The 26,268-nt window shown below is 39.2% G+C and overlaps 1 protein-coding gene across 5 annotated transcripts in view; it reads right to left on the bottom strand.

The window, feature by feature from the left end:
- The window catches only part of KLF12 (KLF transcription factor 12), a 461,389-nt gene that overhangs the window by 79,177 nt on the left and 355,944 nt on the right, over positions 1 to 26,268 (bottom strand). For all 5 annotated transcript variants that reach the window (XM_082365992.1, XM_082365991.1, XM_082365989.1 and 2 more), the window contains one exon: positions 4,520 to 4,582. In XM_082365992.1, coding sequence (XP_082222118.1) covers positions 4,520 to 4,582 — 63 coding nt within the window. The remainder of the gene's footprint in view (positions 1 to 4,519; positions 4,583 to 26,268) is intronic.

Here is a 26,268-nt window from a genome sequence, read left to right on the forward strand (position 1 = left end):
CAGCCCCACAGTTGATAACTACTGCATTTGGACATGTAGAACATGGGTTAGTTCTACCTGAGCTTTCTGAAAGGTTTCCAGTATCAACAACTTGAGCACCTTCCTCTATTAAGGCAAAAAGTTTAAACAAGAAGGAATGTCCTTATTTTTATGACAAAAATCCATACTGCTTATATCCTTCAAAAAGTCTCGATGAAGTCATGTCTAACATTTGCAACTATATGCATGTAAATATTTAAGTTCATGGTAGCACAGCATATCAAACAATAAAACATCAAAGCGTGCAAAGGCTCTTCCTGCCCTCCCCAAAATTGGTGGCACAGGATTTTTTCACTTCCAAATGTGAAATGTGATTCACACCCAGAATGTGTCATAATTTGCATGGATACGCTATTAAAACTGGAGCTTCTTTTATAGACAGCTACATAACATCTCAGGCATGTTGGTAAGAAAGGAATCATGACTGAGACTGGTGGTGGCAGCATCCGGTTGGTTAGGGAAAATTAATACTATGTTACTAATGGCAATTCCTATTCACAATGCCTAATTTTCTCCATTATCGTATAAATAGCCCACAGTGTCTATTATGTGACACATACCTCTGTCACATAATAGCCCTACGTGGATGCTTTGGGTGCAGAGTACAACCATGACTACACCATCATCAAACAACCATACACACCCAAGTCTTTGAAAACTCTGGGACTGGAGCAGGATGGAAAGAGAAATAAAGAGAAGAACGAAAAGCTATAAATGAGCATATACTACGTGCATGTTTTTGGAATCCTCCCACTGATCCTGGCAAGCTTGGAGCCTTAAATCAACTTCGACGTTCAGTTCAGAGATATTCCCCACCGAGCCCCTCCCTGTCCTGGTTCAACCTACACACCAAACACAGGTTCCAGATTTCTAGAATAGCTTCAGGAATAAAAGAGCTGAAAGACGACTTGGAAACAGCCACTCTCTGTGGGTTTGGTATCAGAATACAAGAGCTTCAAGCAAAAAGATCTGTGAAGAAGAAAAGCCTATCTGTACATTCAACTCTCTAATAAGACTTGCCCCATTTGCCCCCATTTGCCCCCACCATGGAGCAAAATATTTTTTTTTCCTGTCATTATCATATGTAAGAAAAAATACCAAATGCTCTTGAAAAGGTTCACATTGGAACAAAGGAAGGTGTGGAAGAGGAGAGCTGTGACACGTGACATAGAGAATGAAGTTCATGTGCTGAACCTCAAAGGCTTCATCAATCCTCAAATCAACAAGTATTACTAGAGTGGGATGGCAGTCAGGGGAGAGCCATTCTGATAGAGTTTACGTCTGGTCTGGATTGCTACCTCTGATTAACTGAATATCAATGAGTTGTCCGGTGAGCTCGTGTTCTCTACTGGGGTGCTAATCTTGCAAGAGGTTCTTCCTGCCATTTCTTAATCCTAAAAGTTAGCAGATAGTTATAACAGACCTGCCTCTATCCTAACATCTGTCATTGGACCCTTTACAGTCTGGTGCTTTCAGCTCCTTCCTGGTTATGTATATTTTTTTAGCCACATTTTCTTTCCATTGCAGCAGGTTTGTTTGTCTTGAACAGACATTCTTTTCCACACCTTTCTTCAGCTCCAAAGGAAATGCGGCCACAGGAATGAGGCCAGTGGACCGATGCTGCCTCTTGTACTGACATCGTGCAAAGAAAAACACTATTTACAATTTTAAGCCACTTTTACTCAATAATAAACAGTGGTTTGATAGTTCAACCACAGCTGTTGACATTTACAACCGTCATGCATTTCCTAGGCATAACTTACAAGTTCAAGCTTTTTCATCTTTCACTGAGGTTTAATGCTTTATGTGATGAACAGTATTTTTTAACTGATTGCACCACTTGCTGGCTTCACAGAATCACCCAACATCACTCACATATAATGTCTGCGGATCTAACTCAAGCCGGAACCAACTTAGTGCTGAACTTGCCATCTAATTCTATAAACTATCCCAAACTTCTATTTTGCGGAGAGCAACTATCATTTTCATATCCATGGCTAGCGTGAGTATTTAAAACTTCTGGATTTTCAGAGCCAATACTTCACAAAGAAATAGCAAGAGTTTATCACTTAAGTAGATGTAGATGCTGGGTGATTCACTGGGCTTCTTCCCAGCTGGGTGATTTATTTCCATACACCAGCCTCATAGTATTTATGTAAGAAAAAATTCAAGGTAGCATATGCAATAGGTTTTTTAACTAAACTCATGACCCAATAATTTAGAAATGTCTCCAGGTCTTTGTATATGTGTTTCAATCAATAAAGGAAGTGCTGTGTCAACCCTCTGCTTTTCCTATTAATTCTGGGTCTGTACTCAAAAACCTTCTTCTTGGGGATGGGTTTTCTGACAATCCTCTTCTTTCCTCTATACTTTTCCCCTTCCCAACTGCTCACTCCCAAACTAGTCTTAAACAGAGCTGATTACATTCTCCTCTGAACATCATACTATGAATGTATCTCTTAGAGCATTATCCACATTTTATTATACATTATTTGTATGATGTAATATTTATATTATATATGTGAGACATCACACACGCCCCTCTCCTACAAGACAGTGAGCCCCGTAAAGACAGAAAGCATATTTTATTTATCTTTGTAATCTAGTGCCTGAGAGTGTAAATAAATGTTGCTGAATAAATAAATGTTGAATTTTCTCAAGCCTAGTAGTAAAGATCCCTTTTGTTTTTCATGGATTACTTCTCTGGAGATAAAAGTGGTTTAAACTTACTAACCAAATACCGTGCTATGAATTATGTAGGAACAAGTTATTGTTATTCTAATACTCCAGAAAGGAAAAGTGAAGGAAAGAAAATGTGTTATGTACTCGGTGTTCCACATTTAGCCACTGAGAAATAAGGTGTAGAAACTGGATTTCATACCTGACAACGTGGTACTCTACCCATTAGCTTATGTCACTCACTTGAACAGTTCATATTCTCTATTTGTCATAAAGTTTCTTTAGCACAATATGCTTTGGACTAAGAAGGCATATCAGTTCCGTGCAGTCAAAAAAGGGCCTGATTTCTCCCTTTCTTTTTATGTAATGGCAACCAGCATTATTATCCTCTCAGCTTTCCAGGTTTGACAGGGAACGGTATGCTTTAGTGACCGTGAGAAACCATGAGGGGTGCCCCAGCTTTTAGGGAGTGTGTAAGCAAATGGCTGTTTCCTCTGTACTCCATTTCCCACTCTGTGAAAAAGAAAAGCATAATATTTAACATCACCAAGCTACTGTGAGGGTTAATTAGATTTAATGGGGGAAGGGAGGCAAGCTGATTAGGCACTATTCAAATTCAAAGAATCATTATTTTGTGTCTAAAAATAATCCCAATTTAGGAGTAAAATTAATTTGGAAGCTCAATCTTTGGTAATCATCTTCCCATACCTAAAAAAAAAAAAAATGCCATAGTTTTTAATCAAAATCCCATTCTAAGTGCAATTCAATGAAGTAAAAGAATGGAGACCTGTGAATGTCCATTCACCTTTGAAGTAAGACAGTACACAGATCAGTTCTTTCTTTTTCTTTTTTCTTTTCCCTACTTCCTTCCCTCCCTTCCTTTGCTCCTTCCTTCCTTTTTTTGAAGATACACTATGTGTGGAAAGGTTAATTTTGGAGAATGGAGTAACGTAAACAAATATAGATTTTAAATCTACATTGATTTTTGTTCGTTTGTTTCATATGAAACATTTGTGAAACACTTTAAATTCCCTCTTTAAGGAATCAGTAATCAATGTTCTGTGGTTGAAATAACTCTTCAGGTCATATCTGATAAGCTCCATCTCTATTTTTGTTCAAGAACTAGTCAGTCCACCTAGAGGGGTGGGATACAGAGGGTGGGAGGGAGACGCAAGAGGGAGGAGATATGGGGATATATGTAAATGTATAGCTGATTCACTTTGTTATACAGCAGAAACTAACACACCATTGTAAAGCAATTATACTCCAATAACGATGTAAAACAAACAAAAAAAAGAACTAGTCAGTGAAAGAAGATCTTTGTATTCCCCAAATTAAAAAACAAATCCCTTGCTATTTAAGGCTAAGGTCAGAAAAAGGGCATCTAAACAGTAATCATCATAATTAATTTAATAGATTAATTTACTATGAAAATCTTCATGAGAAGTAGAAGCTGGTACCTGAGAAAAATCCGAGTTGTTGTCTAAATCTTACTAAAAAAGTGTCTTCTAAAAATGGGAAACATTCTTTAAAAATGTAACAGTTGATAATCCTTGGAAACATGCCATATCTGTTAGGAAAAAAATGTTGCACTCAGTTTTTGGTGAGTGAAGAGGCTTTGGCTGGAAAGGAACTCTATTCGTGTTTGTTTAGAATTTTCCAAAGGAAAGGGAAATAATGTAGTTCAGTCAGTAGAAATGAATTCTCTACAGAGAAAGCAGGAATAATTCTCTTTTAACACAGTCCTATTAAAAATTCCCATAAGACTTATAAATTCTCATCACCTAGACTGTATACTCACCAAGCAAACTTCTGATTATTCATTCGATTTCCCCGGACCCTTGATACTGGGGACGGATGTACCCTGTAGGAGATGAGAGTAATCCAGTCATTGAAAAAGCATTTTCCTGATTATAAATGAACAAATAAAAAGTGATCTGGCTTATAAATGATCTCTTTTAGATTTGCTTAATATAAAATGCCCCAGAACTTGAGCACCTCTTAGTAAATGGATGCAGTTAAATTCCTATGCCTACAGACCAGCAGTCAGTCTCTCTCTTTCCTTCTGCACCACTTTTAACATAAAAAGTGTTTGTCACAATGTTGACTGTGAAGACCCCCCCAAAAACAGGACCAGTTTTAGTAAGTTGATTCATTCATTCAGTCCAACAAAAAGTTACTGCTGCCTACCTAATCCTTGCCAGGTTTAGGAGTGCATAAAGGTAATGTAAGGTCTGGTGCTGGCCCTCGGTGAGCCCTTTCTGCTACCTGTTTCCATAAGGAGGACACGAAGAGACAGTCTAAGTATACACTCCCTCAGTCAACTTCCAGATTTAAAGCCCTGAAAAGCAAGATAATGAAGGGGATCAGTATACGCCACCCCAAAATACGCTACTGAGGCATAAGGATTATTTTAATTTGAAGGCAACCACAAACAGAAACAGGAGGAGGAGCTCTCTACCTTCCCTTTATATGCCTAAAAGCAGGGCATACATTTCCCTTTTGTAAAGGAAATTTTCATTTTTAAAGGCGTTCCCTCCCCCACCCCATACCAGGAAGCGGAGTACAATGTACAACTCTTATCACCAAAAATGGTATTGAGATGAGCTGACATAAACAACCCTTATTTACCATTAGTTTCCCCCATACATTTCCTAGTCACCTTCCTAAAATTTAGCCCCCCTAAACGTCCAGACCCCCTTTTCTTTTGACAAGGCACTTCTCTACAATTTATTACCCTTTGTTAAAACGGTATATAAGCTTCAAATTTTAACCACCCCTTTGAGTTACTCACCACTGAGTATTCCTGCATGCATGTATGCATACATGTTTTATGTATAAATAAACTTTTGATTTTTATTCCTCTTGCTAATCTATCTTTTGTCAGTTTAATTTGCAGGCCCCCAGAGCCTGAACATGAGAGGGTAGAGGAAAAAAAATTTTTTTCCCTCCCCTACAATAACTTCATCCAAATGTCCAGGCACAGAATCTGTGGGAATGGAGGAGAAAGGATAGGTGAATAGTTATTTCTAGGAGGAAGGTCTTCTAGATGTGATATTCTCCGGCCGGGCTTTAAAGAAAACAAAGTCATTTCAAACCTTTAGCTAAATTATGGGGAAAAGGTAGTAAAGCCTATATTGTTTTACAAGCTTCCAGGGTTGGAGTCATCCACTGGAAATAGTTGAAATTTCTAGGAACTGCTAATATCTTCCAATCAGGAGCTAGCTGCTGAACCTCCATGAACCACCACCTCTTTGTGGGCCACTTACCGGCAGCACAATTTGCTCTACTTCCTGTCCTTGTGGACACCTTCCTGCTTCCTAGTAAAGTACCTATCTTTACTAGGTACTTGTGAGATCTAGGCAGTCGTTAAGCTTGTGTTATCTTTACCCTTTATGTCTCAGACATTATTCTATTTACAAGACAAGAAACAAAATGGGGATTTTAAATTGGTCTTAAAGTCCAGTTAGAACCAAGAGCCCCAAGGTTGATTAGAATCCCAGTTCTCCATAGTTGTTAAGCGAGTGAGAATCATTTCAAAACGGACAGTACAGTTCTAGCACCTCAGAAGGGCCAAATGCAGTCTTTCTGTAAACCCAGAGCCAGGCTGCACTTTGCACTCAGAAGGCTTATTTCTTCCAACATCCCTTATTAACATTCTTTTCCTCACAGCACTTCTCAATGGATTCTGCAGCTGAGCTGCTCAGCCCAGATTTTCTGCTCCGTATGGGGGAGGGGTTGTTAATTATGCAGAAAGATGGAGAGAGGCCAGACAGCCCCTCTGGTGAACTGTCTCATTCAAGCACGGCCCACTTCCTGCTGTTTTGCAGCTACAAGGATCACCTGTTGGTCCTGGCATCTGGCCACAGGGGGGCCTATCGGAAATGACAGACTCAGCTAGAAATGAAAGCCAGCTCATATTCCAGTACCCCAACTTGGGGAGAGAGAGAACAAATACGCAATAAAAATGTGTAAGAATTATACACAAGGTAGCAGTACTCATTTTTTTTTTTTGCTTTCTTTTTTCTTTCAGTCTGTCTGTTTGAAACAAAGTCATCAAAATGGAATTGTGAGCCAAAAACCGTCTCTCCAGTTGAAGTTCCCTGACCTAAGGGAAAATGCAGGAAATCCTCTTGAACCTTGCCTACATACCCCCTGGGGTGTCAGAATCCTACTGCCTAAATAAAATGTGAAGGAGTAATAACCCACATACTCGCAGTTCTTTAATTCGCTCTGCATCCTTTAAATGTTTACCTCATGTTGCTTCCTCCTTAACCCTATTTCTAGTCATCATGATAATTCCACCAGGTGAAGTTTGATGATATAGAAGTACTGATGCTTCTCACTGCATATATCAGTGGGAAAAAACGGGTCTGTTTAACCTATAATTACAATATTCTCTAAGTAATTGTATCTTTTAGCAAAACTTCATTGATCCATAGATCAAATATTGTAAGCGGATAATTTCTGTAATTGTTTAACAGTCTTCAAAGAATTCCTGATTGTGTGTGTATGACCAAATAATTATAAGCTTTCTTGAAATGGTAAAATAAGAAAGGTTTTTTCCCTTCCCAAAGTGAGTAAATTGATAACCTGGAGCTTACTTTATCTGATAAAGTAGACCGTAAAGGTTTGCCTTTCAGCTACTCCCCAATTTCATTTCTGCAAAAGAATATGCAGTGTTTCTGTGAGCTCTGTCTTTAAATTGTGACACTTTTTGCCTTCGTCTACCTTCTTTCCACATATAGCAGCTAGGCAGGTAGCAAAGTCAAAACCCCAGTAGGAGAAACCACCATCTAATCTGCATGTCATGCATTATTCATGACCTCCTGATTCCTGCACCTGCATCTAGGCAGGAAGCTTGCAGGGAGTGTTCATTATTCTTCTCTTAGCCTCACACAGGCTCAATTACTGCTAAGCCACTTTGTTCTGTAAGTAAGGGTTTCAGGCCTCAGTACTAACTGCTGGATATGGAAAGAAAAAAAAAAAAAATCACCAGGCTGAAGAAAAGGGCAATCTTGGTTGTTGTATAACATGTATTCAATCCTACAATGTGCTCTTCTGAGACTGACAGTTTAGGTCAGATGGAAATGCTCGCATTTGGTAATTTACATTACACAGAAAAAAGGAAGCTATAACATTAAGGCCATGTACACCAACTGTTCTATTTATATACACTTACTCATCTGAGGCAGACAGCATGTTTATAATTTTACCCAACACAAGGCTTAATTTAGCTTTTCTGCTTAGCATGTGAGAACTTTTTAGATACCTTCATACAGAAATGATTCTTCCTTCTTTGGGTATAAGCACTAAAGGACCCGACCCTCCAATCTTGTATTTTAATGACTAACATTTATAGTTAATCAAGGGAATATGACCGGTCTGTTTTTCAATGTTTTCCTGAACCTACCCGAATGGCTGGTGGCCGGCGGCGGGATGTGAAATCCCAATCCCCAAACGCAGATTATTGATCACGGATGAACTGCTGGGAAGGGCGCCCATCCTACCTTTTTACTATCCCCCCCGCAGAAAAGCTGTGACAATTTAAATCCAATCTTACAGCCCCCAGTGGAATCAGGATGAAGCGGTAAATAGTACAAACTGTGTAGCTGCCTGGGATTGAATTCCGGCTCCACCATTTTACCAACAGTGTCATCTTAGGGCAAGTTACTTAACCTGTCTGCCCTTCTGTTTTCTCATTTCTGCACAGATGGAGGCAATGATAGTGGCCACCTCCTAGGTCTGTGCGATTTAAATGAGTTCATAGTTTTAAAGTGTTTGGAACAGTGCTTGGTACCCAGGAAGCAGTTAATACATGTTAGCTATTATCATTAGCAGAGCCGATTGGATTGGAAAGGATGGGGAAGATGGAACTGGAATATCCAGTTAATTCCAGGGGGTTGAGATAAATGTGCTCTACAGAGCCTGCAGTCTTGACTACTATGCTGATATGACGTCACTAAAGGCGAGGAAATAGCAAAGAGAAATAAACACCCATAGAGTAACATGAACCAAATACTGTGGTTTCTAAGGTATGACTTCCTCTCTGGCACCTCATTTTATCTTCTTTATTAGAAGACCTATCTTCTGTTTACTAAACTGGATAGTATTTCAGCTGTATCCCATTCAAGAACAAGTCAGTAATCATAGGAATAAAGTCATCCCCATTACTAAGCCTCTATTAGGTGCCAGACACCATGCTTAGTTCTTTAGTCACATTATCTTATTTTCTCCTCATATCATTAGTATCCACATTTTCCCTTTGAGAAAAATAGGTTTAGAAGAGTTAGGTAAGTTGCCAGAGTTGCACGGAAAAAAGCAAACTCAAAACTTGGACACAGGCATGTCTGACCTGTCTTCCTCCAGATTATCATCCAATACTTATAAACTCATGTATATTCCCTCCTCACTACCCCAGAGGATGCAATAAAGTGAATTAGCACCAGGGGCCTTAACGAGACTTAGCATTCGTTTAAGCCCAACCGAACATTCTATAGTATAAGTAGATGCAAAGCGAATGTACTGGTTTTCCTGGCCTAAAATTGGCACCGGGCTAAATATTAAGCCTTCGGGGACTCACCAGAAACAGAGCCACAGTCATATACTTTGTTCTCCCTTTAACTCTTTATGAAAATTCCGCGTTATTTGTGTTACCATTTAAACACATAATGTATAACACATGTTAAATTTTTGATGGTAAGATGAATCCACCTCCTCACTTCCCATTTTTTCTAGAACCCAAACCAGTCCAGTTCGGGACCACACGTGTCTGATGAAACCATCGATGTCACGGTCATCAACAGCCTCCATGTTTTCAAATCTACTGGTTAAGTCTCAGTCCTTATCTTCTTAAATTCTCCACAGTGACTCACAGAACTGATCACTCCATCCTTGAAAAACTTTCTCTACTCGGCATCAGTGACATTGTTCCAGCCTTCTTACTCCTCTTCTTTTTTTCCTTTGCCTAAGCCTCTTCCTCTCATTCTTTTGAGCTCTAAATATTGGTATGGCCTGGGGATCATTTTTCCCATGACCTTTCTCTGCCCTGTTTCAGCTCACTCCCTAGATGAAGGAATCTCCAAAACAGCTCCCCTCACCCCCTTGATGATTTCATCCCATCCACAGGCCTTAGATACCATCCATATAACAATGACTCCCAGATTTCTATCTCCAGCCCTAGCCCCATATCAACACCAGACTCAGGGTTTTCAGCCCCGACCAACCTTTCCCTTAAAAAATAAAAGGTGTTCCTTTTCTTATCTTCCCAGGCTCAAAACCGGCACCATCATTCACCCAGGTGCAGCCCTGAAATAATATTTGAGCCATTTCATGCTCTCATGCCCCACAGGTTAGAGAGGCTGCTTAAATGAGAAAAATCAGAATAAATTATTATTTCAAAGACCAATAAAATATTTATTGTAACAAATTACTCATCTAGTAAGATTAGAGATTTTCATTACAAGATAATAAGAAATTATTATATATACATATTTCCTGTTCTTAAATTCACTGTTTTCTGTTATGTGATAAAATGAATAGCCCATACTTTCATCCATAAATTGATCCAATTATTTGACAAAATACACACTTTAACAACTCAGTTTACTACATTTGGGGAAGAAAAGATTAATCTCTAAAAAACTCCATGATTATTCTTAAGATTCAGAATTTTCCTATGTAGAATCACATGAAAGATAATTTTAAAGTAATTCTTGGTATTGCTTGCCTTCTGACACACAGTTGTACTGAATACAAGTTCTCATGATTATTCAGGTTGGTTTGGATGTTTTTATCATAATACACACACACACACACACACACACACACATACACACTACACTTGACCAAATAAAAATATAAGCATGACTCCAGTATTTAAACTAAGTGGGCCCTTTTTATTCTCAGTTTTCATCAAGTCAGTGATTAGATGACCATTAGGAATGCCATATATTTTCTAAGAGTTCTTTTTCCCTCCCATTGTATTTAATTCTCTCTTTGCAGAGCCATTGATGTTATTTTCAGAAGAGTAGGCTGAATTTAAACATCATACAGAATTAATGTGATCATTTCTTCACAGTTAACTTTAACAGTATAAATTTTGTTAAAAATATAGTGCTTTGAAAGGAAAAACATGAATTTCTGCTACACATCAACAGAATGAGAAATTCAAAAAAGGGAACATTTGGTTGGTATAATTACATCACATTAATTAATGCCAGGTTCATCTCCCAGCATCCCCACTTGCTCTCTCTGTGGCAGTGACACTGAAGATTCTCCTTCTTCCCTTGTCCCCTGGTTAGTGGATGCTCAACTCTAAGAAGCCGTCCCCAACCTCTATGTCTAGGCCAACTTGCTCCAAATTCTCACAGCCCAGGATACTTAGCACACATTAACTAAAGATTACAGTTGTTTATACGTTTAGTTTATTTTGTCTGCCTCTCCAAGTAGATGATATGCTCTAAGGGGACAAGGGAGCTTTTCTCTTTTCACTCACTGTCATTAACTCCTTTACCTGCCACAAAGTGGGCACCCAATAAATAACTGTTGGAGCATTAGCCCTATTTCCCTACTAGACCAGAACTTCTAGGATGGGTGGCAATGGCTATGTCTAAGTCACCACTGCATCCTCAGAGCTTAGCAAAATGTATGATACAGAGTAGGCATATAATAAATACTTGTTAAGCAATGAGATGTAGAAAAAGGATAAAACATTTTAGATTTACAAATCTGAGCTATTTTACTGAGCACCTCCAGAGCACCTAGAGCTTCAATAATTGATCAATGTTAACTAAATCCAACACATTTCCCTTAACAGCTACTACCCATGAAGTCTTGCACTGTGGGCTAAGACAGGATCTCTGCCCTCAGGCAGCTTGCAGTCTAGTTGAAATAAAGAGGGAGCAACTACCATAAAATAGGGTAGGAAAATTAAAAGGGATTTCAAGTTTTATTGGAGGGAAGAAGAGGTTAGAATTAATTCAAACTGTAAAATAACAGAGAAGGTTTTGAGGAGAAGACCTTTAGGCCGGGTATGAAGGAAAAGTAAAAATGTCATCATCAGAAGTGAATGACGGTAGGAAGATACTCCAAGAAGAGAAGCATGAATTGAAGGTGTGAGGTGAATAAAAAGATATGCCTGGAAGGGAGAGTTTCTTAGAAAAATTGGGGAAAGCTGAGCTAGAATGTTAAGGCAGGTGTAGAACACAGATCAAGAAATGAATGTCTGAAAAGGAATCAGTAATCGGGATAGTCAGTTGTGGAAAATATCAATCTTTCCTCTACTGGACAAAGCAATGTATATACTTCATGTATATTTTTAATTTAAGCAACATTTATTGCATACCTAGTATTTACTCATGAATTCAAGTATTACTTGAGCACCTACTATGCCAGACACTGTTCTAGGCTCTTAAGCATGGTGAACTGTGTTAGGGGAGAGGATATTACATCTATTAAAACGTGATTCCTGACATCAGGAAGCGTACAGCACGGCAAGAGTTTAGACAAATGATTGGCCATCAGGGTGCAGTGTGATAGCTGGCCATGGGAGCAGATAAAAAGGGCATCAGAATTAAGTTTTGGAGCAGACACAGACGTTTTCCTTGGATTATAAATATGGTAAGTTTTAAAGGAAAAGTTTTCAGCTATGGAAGAGGAAAGGGGCATCCAAAGATATGAAGAGGCATGGAAGGGTAGAAATAGCCATAGCAAAACTACAAATTGTTCAGGGTGCCAAGGGCTGGCAGTTCTGGAGGGGCAGGAGATTATGTAATAACAGGGAACCCTGGAGATTCCCCACATATGGATGGGAAGTTGAGTTTCATGACTCAATTTAGGCTCATGTGATCTCACGACCAAGATTAAGAGACTTGACCTTCTCTACCCTTCCCTCAATGCCAGAAAAGCCAAAAATAATCTGTTTCTCCTTCAGTATTACCTTGGGAAGTAAATGGCACCAACCACAATAGCGTCAAAGAACCCAGCAGCCCAGGAATCAAGTTTGACTGAACCTCTCTCCCCACATCCAACCCATTTTGAGGCCCGTCTGCTATATCCTACCCACTTTTCCTTTCCACAGCCATCAACCTATTTTAACCCACTCTTCTCTCCTACCAGCACTACTCCCTAAACTTCCTCCCCCAATCCATTTTTTACACTAGCACCATAGTGATCTTTTTAAGAGGCAAACCTGTTTTTTCCTCACTCTGTTATCCCTCTAGTGGCTTTTCATTGCTCTTCAAATAGACCCAGATCTCAACATAGCCTAAATGCCTACGATCGGGCCCCTGCCTACCTCTCTAGCTTCACTTTCTAACAATATCTGTGCTTTCTGTGATCCCATCACCCTGGTCTCCTTTCAGTTTTGGTGCCTTTGCTTATGTTCTTCCTTTTCTATAGAACCCCCAACAAGCCCTCTGCCCCCTTCATCTGGTTAACTCTTACTCATCCTCAGCTCTCAGCTCAAAGAGTGCCTCTCAGGGCACCTTCCCTGACTCACCAACCTACATCATGTCCATACTACAGACTCATTATTCTCTGCATTTATTCTTCTCATCAGGCTTGTGGTTATATACAGATGCAATCATTCAGTGAGAAGCAGAAATGATTTTCTCCTTAGCTCTCCACTATATGCCCCGTATTGAACCCTTCATCTGATACAATTAAATATTGCTCTTTAAAGAGAAGGAGATGATGAGAACTAGTTATAGTAGCCTTTTTATTTTCCCTGAGATTTGTTCTTGCAATAATCTGGAAAGATAAATAAGTGAATGTACATAATAATTTTATACAGAGATTTAATATGCATTTACTTTTATATTTAATATGTATTTATATGATGAAATATAAAGTGGAAGAGAAGGTGAATGAAAATGGAATGGGCCTGGCTGTTGTCTCCTGGGTCCCACAGGAGATGGGTTCTTTGGACCCTGCATCAGCCCATGCCCAGCACAGTCTGAGCACAGGACCCATCCAGGGCCAGGATGCCAAAACAGATGTGTCCATCACTTCCTCATCTCTGGAGAAATTCGTGGAAAATTAGTGGACACTGTGGAGACACTGGTGAAATTCAAATGAGGTCTACAGTTCAATTACTAGTGTGAACCAATAATAATTTTTTGGTTTGGACAACTGTACTATTATTATTTAAGATATAAACCATACAGAAGCTGAGTGAAAGGGATCTGTGAACTCTCTATAGTATTTTTGCAACTTTTAAATATTAAAATTATTTAAGACTAAAATTATTTAAAAATAAAACATTTTTAAAGTGCTATTTCTTTGCTGGGATAAGAATATAAGCAATGCAGATCTTCTAGGAACTCCTTTTTCCCTGTTTTATTTCATGCTTTTCAACAGTTAGTTATTGTTGCTAGCATTCATTTTATAAGTTTATAAATATGAGTATATCTGTGTGTGTACATTCTCTCTCACACTTTTTTAGTAATTAAACTCATCAATCAACAATTCTAATGCTTTCACCATCATCTTTTCCATGCACTGGGTAAAGAATTACTAATAACAGGTGTGCTAAGAAGTGGTAGAAAGGAGTAGAAGAAAAAAAGATGAAGTCATTTTAAAAGGTTAATAAAGGGCTTCCCTGGTGGCGCAGTGGTTAAGAATCCGCCTGCCAATGCCGGGAACACGGGTTGGAGCCCTGGTCCGGGAAGATCCCACATGCCGCAGAGCAACTAAGCCCATGCGCCACAACTACTGAGCCTGTGCTCTAGAGCCCGCGAGCCACAACTACTGAAGCCCATGTGCCACAACTACTGAAGCCCGCGCACCTAGAGCCCATGCTCTGCAACAAGAGAAGCCGCTGCAAGGAGAAGCTCGCGCACCACAACCAAGAGTAGCCCCCTCTCACGCAACAAGAGAAAGCCTGTGTGAAGGAACGAAGACCCAACACAGCCAAAAATAAATAAATTTTAAAAAATAATAAAAATTAAAAAAATAAAAGGTTAATAAAAATAATGCTATGGGGGGGGGGGAATTTAGATCATGTCTACAGAGCAACAACCTATATCGTGGAACTGACATTTATCCAGGTAATATAGATTCCACATGCCTGCTCTGACCTGAGCTACACTGATAGTTGCTTCAATTTTTCACTTCATTTTGCATCTGCATAAGTCTGACATATTATTCTTCAGCATTCAGTATATGGTGTGTTAAGGTTCCCAACTTTCAATATGTGAACTGAAATACTTTGATCTAGTTGTTAGTATGCATGGCGCTGAAAATTTCATGAATTGACAGACATTCTGATTGGTAGTTATTCTATTAGTCACACTGCTAATGCCTTTTATTTGGTGTGCTCTGTGGAGGAACTGGAGTATTGGAAGAATTACTTCAAATGCTTTTACTGCCTCTGGCTGCATTAATTTTGAGATGCCTCATTTAGGCTGAAAAAAGAGGCAAAGTTAAAGTATGTAATATGGGCATTCTGTCACCCCAAATTGGACCTATTACAATTCAGCGTTCTCTCAAGAAGGGGTTACAGCTCACTGGGTTGCACCATTTTTCCTTTGAGTAGGACAAAATTTTACATCGTTTGGTTCACAGGCATAATGAAAATGGCGTAAAGTAGACCCCAAAGGTGATAAGCAATTGCTAAGGAGAAAATGTAGCTTACATTTCCCTTAGAGTAAAACTTCAAATGCTAGAGAAACTTCAACCTGGTAATTAAATGTAACTGTTATCTCTATTTTAATAATGTGTTTAAAAGAAATGAATTTATGGATTTGTATGTGTGTATAAAGCCTGATTTGTCTTTAAGTAGACACCAAATAAATCAAAAGGAATGGTATCCAAGAGATGGACTCAGTACTGAATCAGAGAGCAGTCTGATCTGTAGACAGCTGTAGAGGCTGTCCTTTCACTGCCAAAACTGATGGCCAAGAAGCTTGGAGGACTTTAAGGCAAAAGAGCCAGGAAATGACTTACTGACTTATGCAGAGACACTTTATTTTAGAACTTAGCATCGCAGGCCAAGAGCTGCCAAACACATCAATCAGTACCCACAGGGCTAAAGGTGCTTGTGGAGACTGGCAAGGAATATATGAAATATCACACACCCACTTACCAACAGAATTGGACAAAGAGCAATGCACCCACCATATAAGCACTTCCAAAATGCACCAGGCCTTCTACAATTGAACACCATCATTTACATTAATTGCATTCACATTCACCATTCCCTCCTCTCCCACCGCCAGCCACTGGTATTTTCTTTCCACTGCTTCATGTAGCACTGACCCAAGAGGTTACAGAGTTTTCCTGCAGAAACACCTATGGGATATTATTATATTAATAAAATAGGCAAACCTAAGCACAGCTAGTTTTGTTATTTTGGTTATTTCTGAATTTGATACAGATCTCAACATCGTTGTTCTGGTTGCTTATGAAGCACCCAACCATTACTGTGATTGAAAAAAAGGATAAGGAGGAAAGAATTGATTAAAGTGTATTAAGCACTGTGCACCTGCCAACCAATTTAGGTGATATTAAAGTAATCCAAGATATGGCCTCTGACCTTAAAAACAGACTGTAGTTCAACTGGGTGAGTATACAATCGCCTCAGAAAGGTTAAATCATAACATAAGATTAAGAACGTCCGTTCTCCAAACAGAAGAGTTGGCGCAAGACAGCAGATGATGAAAAAATGGAAGCACTGATTACTTCAAGCGGGCAATGGAGAGAAAAATCACTTCAAGCTAAGGGTATGAGATGGGGCCGGGTCTCCCAGTCTACATCTCCTGAGCAGGCGTGGAGAAGCCCCCAGGCGTGCAGGTGTGCAGGTGAGGATAAAAGAGGAACAAATAGAAAGAGGTGGGAGAGGAGAAGAGCATGTGGTTACCTTAGGCAGAAGCAGGAGTTCATGCAAGGGAGTGCAGACCAGAAGGTGGAATGTGTTTGATGACTGGTGATAGATGTTTTGGGATTTTTCTCCCTAGAAAGTGCAAAACTGATGGAAGATTTCATTTCACAGGAGAAATGGTATCACATAAGAATTCATCTGCCCGTGGTGCACAGATGACTAATATGAAGATAATCTGGATGATGTTGCAACGTTCAGATATAAAGGGACAGAAGTCAAACCCAAAGAGGTCCTGAGGGAATAGGGAGAAAAGAACTGATGCAATAACAAGAAGTATCCATATGATCTGTTGACACTGGATAAAGGAAGGTAAAGGCAAGACTCGAGTTTTGAGAGACTAGAGGAATGGTGGGAAACATGGTTTTTAGGCAGCTGGAGGGCAGACTTGCAGGAATGGATCCGATTTTCATAAACATAGTGCAGAAAACGGTAGCTGAAAAAGTGGGTGAGATTTCTAAAGGAAAACTACAAAGGCAGAGGAGTTCGGAGGCACTGACTCTGAGATATCTTACGGCTGAGGGCAAGAGGAAAAGGAAGAATCAAGGAGTTAGAAGGACTAAGACAGATAAGAGGGAAACTAATATAAAAAGATCCTGTGAGAAGTAAACACAGCCACTTTGTCAAATTGTCTAAAAGGAATGAGAGTGGGAACTGGGAAAGGCCCATTACATGGTCAACAGGTAACCACCCGAAGAATAGTTTTCTTGGTAAACCTATAGAAGGAGTGAGCGTCAGTCTCTACAGTGTTAAAGCCTCAAAATGGGGATAACGATCTCTAGGTCCATCCATGTTGCTTCAAATGGCATTATTTCATTCTTTTTTATGACTAATATTCCATTGTATATATGTACCACATCTTCTTTATCCATTCCTCTGTCCATGGGCATTTAGGTTGCTTCCATGTCTTGGCGATTGTAAATAGTACTGCAACGAACACTGGGGTGCATGTGTCTTTTTGAATTATGGTTTTCTCTGGATATATGCCCAGGAATGGGATTGCTGGATCATATGGTAGCTCTATTTTTATTTTTTTAAGGAACTTCCAGACTGTTCTCCATGGTGGCCGTACCAATTTACATTCCCACCAACAGTGTAGGAGAGTTGCCTTTTCTCCACACCCTCTCCAGTATTTTTTGATTGTAGATTTTTTTGATGATGGCCATTCTGACTGGTGTGAGGTGATACCTCATTGTAGTTTTGATTTGCATTTCTCTAGTAATTAGTGGTGTTGAGCATCTTTTCATGTGCTTTTTGGCCACCTGTGTGTCTTCTTTGGAGAAATGTCTATTTAGATCTTCCGCCCATTTTTTGATTGGATTGTTTGTTTTTACGATATTGAGCTGCATGAACTGTTTGTATATTTTGGAGATTAATTCCTTGCCAATTGCTTTGTTTGCAAATATCTTCTCCCATTCTGTGGGTTGTCTTTTTGCTTCGTTTATGGCTTCCTTTGCTGTGCAAAAGCTTTTAGTTTAATTAGGTCCATTTGCAGCAACACGGATGGACCCAGAGATTGTCATAATGAGTGAAATAAGTTAGACCAAGAAAGACAAATATTATATGATATTGCCTGTATGTGGAATCTAAAAAAAATGGTAAAAATGAATTTATTTACAAAACAGAAATAGAGTCACAGATATAAGAAACAAACTTATGGTTACCAGAGGGGTAAGGGCGGAAGGCTAAATTGGGAGACTGGGATTGACGTGTACACACTACTATATATAAAATAGATAACTAGTAAGGACCTACTGTATAGCACAGGGAACTCCACTCAATACTCTGTAATGACCTATATGGGAAATGAATGTAAAAATGAGTGGATATATGTGTATGTATAACTGATTCACTTTGCTGTACAGCAGAAACTAACACAACCTTGTAAATCAACTGTACTCCAATAAAAATTTTTAAAAAAGAGAGAGAATATATGTCCACACAAAAACCTGCACACTGTTGTTTATAGCAGCTTTATTGATAATTACCAAAACTTGGAAACAATCAAGATGCCCTTTAGTAGGTGAGTGGGTAAATAAACTGTGGTACATACAGACTGTGGAATATTACTCAGTGTTAATAAGAAATGAACTATCAAGCCATGAAAACACATGGATGAACTTTAAGTGCATCTTACCAAGAGAAAGAAACCAATCTAAAAAGGCTACAAACGGTATGATGCCAACAATATGACATTCTGGAAAAGGCAGAACTATGGAGACACTAAAAAGATTAGTGGTTGCAGGGGGGAGGGAGGAATGGATGAATAGGCAGAGCACAGAGGACTTTAGGGCAGTAAAATTATTCTGCGTGATACTACAATGGGGGATACATATCATTATACATTTGTCAAAATCCACAGAATTTACAACAGCAAGCATGAATGTAAACTATGGACTTTGGGTGATGACGATGTATCAGTATAGGTTCATCAGTTGTAACAAATGGACCACTCTGGTGTGGGATGTCAATAGCGGAGGAGGTTGGGGGTACAGGGAGTATACGGGAACTCTCATTCTTTTCACTCAATTTTGCCATGAACATAAAACTTCTGTAAAAAAAAAATTAAGCTTATTTTAAAAAGTTTAAAAAGTGGGGATGAAAGAATATTGGAAAACAACTTCTGTTTGAGAAGCTTTCCCATGAAAGAAGAGAAATAGCTGGAACAGCCAGTTGGGACCAAAAAAAGTCATTTGTGTTTTCTTTTTCTCTTAAGAAAAGGGAAGCTATCATTCTGTATGTTAGGAAGAAAGCACAATGGAAAAAAAAGTGTCCCTGCCACATACACAGCGACACATACACAAAGATTTTCTGAAAAGTGAGCTTACCGTGAACTGGGTACGTGGTCAGAGTTTTACTGGACAGTTTCACTTCTCCACACGGCAGCCCATGACATAGATATCATCATTCCCACTTTGTAGTAAGGAAAAGGCAAGCTTAGAGAGCTGTGATATACCTAGCCCAGGGTCACACAACAGTGTTGAAACTCAAGTCCAAGCCGCAGAGACTCCACGCCACGCTCTTAAACAATGTCCCACTCTGTTTATTTTATGAGCAAAGAAGTAACTCTATTTTTTAAAAACATGTCAAGTGGAGAACAGCTAGAATAGTAGAACATATTGCAAAATTTTCTTGCTTATAGTTTTGTGTTTACCAAACAATGCTGCTTGAAATTGAGATATGTTTATAAGTAGTCATGAAGTAGTCTGAACTCTTTAAGTGACCATCTAACCTCAAAATATTGCTTATAATACGTACAGTGGTCCACATATACCTGGTATAAGAAAAGATATATATTTGGTCTTTGCCCCAGGTGCTTGAACAGAGCTCCTAAAACCCTTGCCATTTCCTAAGTGATAGCGTGTCTCTTGTTATTCCTCACAAGACCCTTTTGACTACAACTGAGTTTATGGTAATGAGGTGACTCAGGGTCGGGCTCCCAGGTGGCTTCTGCAGGAGGGCTGGTCACCAGGAAGACCAAGCAATGATGAGAGGGTCAGAACTTTCAGACCTACCCCCATGGAGGGGAGAGGGGTTGGGGATTGAGTTTCAGTCACCAATGGCCAACAATTTCAGCAGTCATGCTTATGTAATGAAACCGCCATAAAAGCCCCTAAATGATGGGATTCAGAGAGCTACCAGGCTGGTGAACACAACAGTGTGTAAGCAGGGTGGTGTGCCTGGAGGGGACATGGTAGCTCCGTACCCCTCCCCCTCATACCCTGCCCTTTGCATCTCTTTCATTTCACTGTTCCTGAGTTGCCTCTGTTATAATACACTGGTAATCATGAGTAAAGCACTTTTCTAAGTTCTGTGAATCATCCTAATGAATTTTTGAGCTTGAGAGGGGATCTTAGGAACCCTCAGATTTGTAGTTGAACAGACAGCCTGGGGACCCCATATGTGGCTGGCATCTAAAGGGGGGCAGTCCTATAGGACTGAGTCCTTGACCTGTGGGTCTTTGCTAGCTGAGGGTAATTAGTGTCAGAATTGAACTGAATTGTTGGACACACTGCTGGTGTCAGAGGATTGGATAATTGGTTGCTGTTTGGAAAACAACATATAATTTTTATATATGTGTGTGTGTGTGTGTGTGTGTGTGTGTGTGTGTGTATTTAAAACAATTTTATATTGCGCTTTCATAGTACTTAAATTTCCCATGTGGTCTGGCCAAACATGAGAATAATGCACATAACACCGTTGTCAAAAAGTGAAATTGTGATTTTTGAAGTCTGTAAGTTAAACGATCTTTTAAAAATTCTGCAAAATTTTGGGGGGCTATTTTCCCTCAATCTCCTTATTAGAAAATGTGGAAGCATGAATGGCCATTAAACAGAATTAACCCATATTTAAATCTACCAATCCTGATAGTCTTTTAAATAATCAAGACAAACTGAATTTACAAAATATGATTAGAGCAGTTTGCTTAAATTTGTAGTCCCTGATTAAATACAGGTGTTATGCAAAATAGGCTGGGTCTGGAAACTGCTCACAAATGCATCCTTACTATTTAGCATTATTTTTGCTTTGAATAAAAGAAAGCAAGAGTTTTTATAGAGTCCCTGCAAAATCTGCAGAAATGAGAAGAACCAACCTAGAAAAAAAAAAATTCCATACATGTACTAAACAATACCACACAAAGTATATGGGCCTAAAAACTGCATATTAAAAAACAGTGAAACAGAACTACCATGATTTAAAAAAAAAAAAAAAAGAATTGATAAAATTGAAATAGAATCAGCTGATGGTTTCACTCTTGCATTCCTGCCCTGGAGATCTGAGAAAGCAAGCAATATGATTCAGCCAGTTGTACAAGGGATAAAATGACAATTCAACATTCGAAAATAATAATTAACGAATTGAAAGAATTTCTTAGTTTCTATTGTTTGCCAGGCCTTGTGCTAGACATTGGTGATGTACAAATGCATAAAATATTGCTCCTGCCCTGAAAAACGTTCCAGGCTCAAGAGTTCAAACATCACAGAAATTTCATAGCAGGGTTACATAGCGCATGGTTCAGAGTACGGACTCTGGACCAGGTTGCCTGGGTTCAACCACTATGAGGTTCTAGCACTTACTGGTTGTTTGGTCTATGGATAAGATATCTAATCTTTTAGATATCTATCTATCTCAGTTCTCCCATCTTTAGAGTGAGGGTAATTACATCCTCTCACTCAGAACAATGCTTGGAGCACAGCACGTGCTGGACAAGTCTTAGCTACCGTGACGATCTTGACCTTCCCAAGGAGAGGCCCACGTTGCAGTGTTGATGTCTGCTCAGGGCTGCCCCATGTCTCTGTGTCTCACTTTCCTCTGAAGCAAGGGCAATAATAAGAGGATGCTATGTCTCTGGGTATTAGGTACAGTCTAAATGCTAGGAGACAACAAGAAAGACTATCTCAAAAGAGCCAGCTCTCAAATTGTCCATAATTAGGGAAATTCATCATGAAGAAATGTAAAAGCTTAATTTTTGAATAAAAAGTCACCAGAGTATTGCAACAACCTGTTAAATATAGCAAGACAGATTCAAATCAGTATAGCTGTAGTAGATAGACGGCATTCTGTTAGAATCCCAGAGTAACGGTATTTTGGAAATTGAATGTGAAACTAACTAGACAAATTCTCTGCTGATTAGGAAGTATGACCCAGTGGCTGTGAGGTGACTTTAGTTTCTTCTGAGTTTATCCATATTCAAATTTGGTGTTGACTGCATATCAGAGGAATGGCTGTCATGAGAGTCAAGAAAGTTTACTGTAGTGGTGTCAGGGGCTCTAATTTGCTAAGTCATCTCCAAATTGTGGCTGTGTTTATAAAAGCAGCATCAATCTGGGCAGAGCAAAACAGGACAGTCAGTTGGACTGATTTACTGCTTTCTGTATGCTGAGTAGTGCTGAATAGCAGGGATCCTGAGATTCTCTTCTGCTCAGACATGTATCATTATGCTAAACACACGCTTGCTCCCCCGTTTGATTCATTCACACCACGGGAAGCAAATCATGGATGGATTAAATTACGCTTTTTTTTTTAGGTAACAGCATTACCAACATAAGGGTTCAAGGCCTTCAAAGAGAATATTTCTATTTTGCCAATGTGAATTACTGCGGAATGCCAGTTGTAAGTCACATAAGAGCCTGTATACACCCTACTTTTTTTTTTCACCTTGACCATGAATTAATCCACAAGTACACAGTTTGGAAATATATTTGCACAGTCTTAAATTCAATTATGCCATTCTGTTCTTCATATTGCAATAAAGCGAGTGACACAAATTTTGGAGTTTCCCAGTACATATAAAAGTTATGTTTACACTATACTGTAGTCGATTAAGTGTGCAATTTTATTATGTCTGAAACACAATGTACATACCTTAATTACAAAATACTTTATTGCTAAAAAACGCAGACCGTCATCTGAGTCTTGAGTGGTAATCTTTTTGCAATAGCAACATAAAAGATCACTGACCACAGATCACCATAACAATAATAATGAAAAAGTCTGAAATATTGTGAGAATTACCAAAATGTGATACAGGCAAAAGCGAGCAAATGCTGTTAGAAAAATGGCACCAACAGACATGCTTGAGTCAGGCTGGCACAAACCTTCAGTCTGTAAAATCGCAGTATCTGTGGAGCACGATACAGCGAAGCACAACGGAATGAAGTACGTCTGTATTACCTTTTTTCCCCTGAACCTCAAGAATACTCAGAATAGGCTTTCTATTAAATAAAAAGAGGGTGAAAAAAACACAACTTCTGCTGCTTCATTACAACTTATCCTCTGCAACAAGTGGCTAACATCTGACCCTAGTTCTTAGGCATTACTTTTTTTTTTTTAACCTCTTGTGATCTGGCTTCTACCTCCACTACTTTGGAATTGGTTTTCAGTCAGTATAAATTCACTTTAGTAATTAGCCTGGCTAATTACTTCCAGCCCTCACTTCCCTCACGCCAGGCCTGAAACCTGCACTTCTCTTTTCTTTTTGTTAAAGGTTATACTCCATTTATATTATTATAAAATACTGGCTATATTCTCCGTGTTGTACAATATATTCTTGTAGCTTATTTTACACACAATAGTTTGTACCTCTTAATCCCCACCCCTATGTTGCCCACCCCCCCATGGTAACCACTAGTTTGTTCTCTATATCTGCAAGTCTGCTTCTTTTTTGTTATATTCACTAGCTTTTAGATTCCATATAAAGTGATATCATACGGTATTTATCCTTCTCTGACGTTTCACTCAGCATAATGCCCTCTAAGTCCATCCATGTTGCCGCAAATGGAAAACTTCATTCTTTTTTTATGGCTGGGTAGTATTCCATTGTATATATACCACATCTTCTTTATCCATTCATCTGTCGATGGACACTTCAGCTGCTTCCACATCTTGGCTATTGTAAATAATGCTGCTCTGAACATAGAGGTGCATGTATCTTTTTGAATTAGTGTTTTCATTTTTTTCATTATATACTCAGGAGTGGAACTGCTGGATCATATGCTAGTTCTATTTTTAGTTTCTTGAGAAACCTCCATACTGTTTTCCACAGCGGCTGCACCAATTTACATTCCCATCAACAGAAACTTGCACTTCTTTTGACGGTCACGTCTCATGACACCTCTGACACGTCCCCATCACCTTCTTTTGCTCCTTCTCTCCTGCTTCTCTGCTTAGTTTCCATAGACTTCATTAAGGTACATCATGCTGGTATCTCTCACAGTTACATTCGTAGTTCTAATCTTGCCCAAATTCTAATTGTGCATTTCCAACTCTTTATTAGATCTGTCCACTTGTATATCTCACTATTAATACAAACTCAGCATTTATCTTCTCTCCATTACCAATTCTCCACCCATAGTTTTATTAGTAAAATGAGTGTTTTTCAAGTTACCAGAGTTCAGAGCTGTGTAGGTATTGTTGATCTCTTCTTTCTTACCCCTTATAGCCAATAACCGTTGTTGATTGACCCTGAACTGTCTCAACTGGCCTTTATTTTCTATGTTCTTGCAACCCCTCTAAATGAGGAAGGTGGTTATTATCTTACACTTTGCACATTTGTTTCCACTGGATGTCATGCATCAATCTCTGTCCCTGCCAATCCATGTGACATCCTGCTACGAGATGAGCTATCTGGGCAGATACGGACGTTGGCTCACTCAGTACTGTGCCAGCCTCTTGTTGTTTGACTTCCTAAAGAAGAGAGTCTAGAAAGCGAAAAGCGCCATTTCCCAGAGGCCCTTGTCACTACGTGTCTATGTGTGAGCTGTTTCCACCAAGCCCCCGAACAAGGCAGATGTGAGCAATTTAAGGAAGCAACCCTGGGCAGAGACCCTTGTCTCCGACAAGGCTGACAGCAGAGGCTTAAGTTCTTCTAGGCCAGCTGGGAGGAGATCCTGGCAGGATCCAGGTCCACTTTAAAGGTGCAAGTGGTGGGTGGGGAGTACTGGAGGTATTTTGCTAGAAGTGCCCTCTGGTTGCTCTGTTGATGTATCACTTAATAACTCCCTTTCACCATAAATTGTTAGAATGGATTCTATTATCAGCAACTAAAAAGCCTGAAACACTTTCCTAAACCACTCTCCTCATTTTATCAACCCTCAGTTCAGTAACCATCAAAGGGGTCCCTAATGTCTATAGTATGAAGCCCTAACTCCTTACCATCGCATTAAAGACCTTGATATTCTGGCCCTCACCCACTAGTACTATTTCACACGACTTTCTATAAGAACCTTTCCGTCTAGGCTTCTGTTTTTTTGTTATAGGGCTTACCCCATTTCATTTACTGGAAATGCCTTTCTCCCTGACTCTGACATAAACTCTAGCTAACTTTCAAAGCACAGAATAAGCCCCACCTCTTCCTTGAAGCCCTCCTTGACCACCTCATGTGGGAGTGATTTTTCTCTTCCGCCTGCTCTAGACAGACAGGATATTATATTGCCAGGCTATATATTTTTCACTTATGGCTTTGTATATTCTTGATAATCTTCTTATACAAGTTCATAAGATTTCCCTAATATTCATTCATGAGGAACCTACATTATATCATCCATAATAACAACTAAATAGCTAATTTATTGAGCACCTACTACAGCCAGGTGCTGTTGTAGGCACTTTTTATGTCCCATCCCTGGACACCCACCATGTGACAACCTTGTTCATTTAATGGATGCTGAAACAGAAACAAGTTCTGGGAAGTTATATAGCTTGTCCAGGGTCATGGAGTTAGAGAAAAGATGGTGCTCAATAGATATTTTATCCAACTACCAACTGAATAATCAGGAAATTATTTTTTCAAAGGAACATTTCTTGAGCACTTACTATTTGCCACTCTCTATGCTGAGCACGACGTTACAAGCGATGTTTTATTTAATCCACTCAACCACCTCAAGATTTAGATACTTTACATGTTTTAAAGATGAAAAAAACACAGTGCCACCAAGAGAAATTAAGTAACTTGCCAAGATCTTAGTGCCAATACACGGCACTTCTGGGATTGGAACCCAAGCATTTGACTCCAGAATGCATGCATTGCATCTTAGAACAAACACTTCTGTTCTGAAGTATACAATGATTTGACTGGGAGACCATTCAATGAAATCTTTTGTTTTTAAGCCAGAAATAATAAAAATAAGGTACATCATAGCACATTTTCTTTATTACAAGAGTCATGATTA

Source organism: Balaenoptera borealis, assembly GCF_965194805.1.
Source record: "Balaenoptera borealis genome assembly, chromosome: 18".
In the NCBI taxonomy this organism is placed as follows: domain Eukaryota; kingdom Metazoa; phylum Chordata; class Mammalia; order Artiodactyla; family Balaenopteridae; genus Balaenoptera; species Balaenoptera borealis.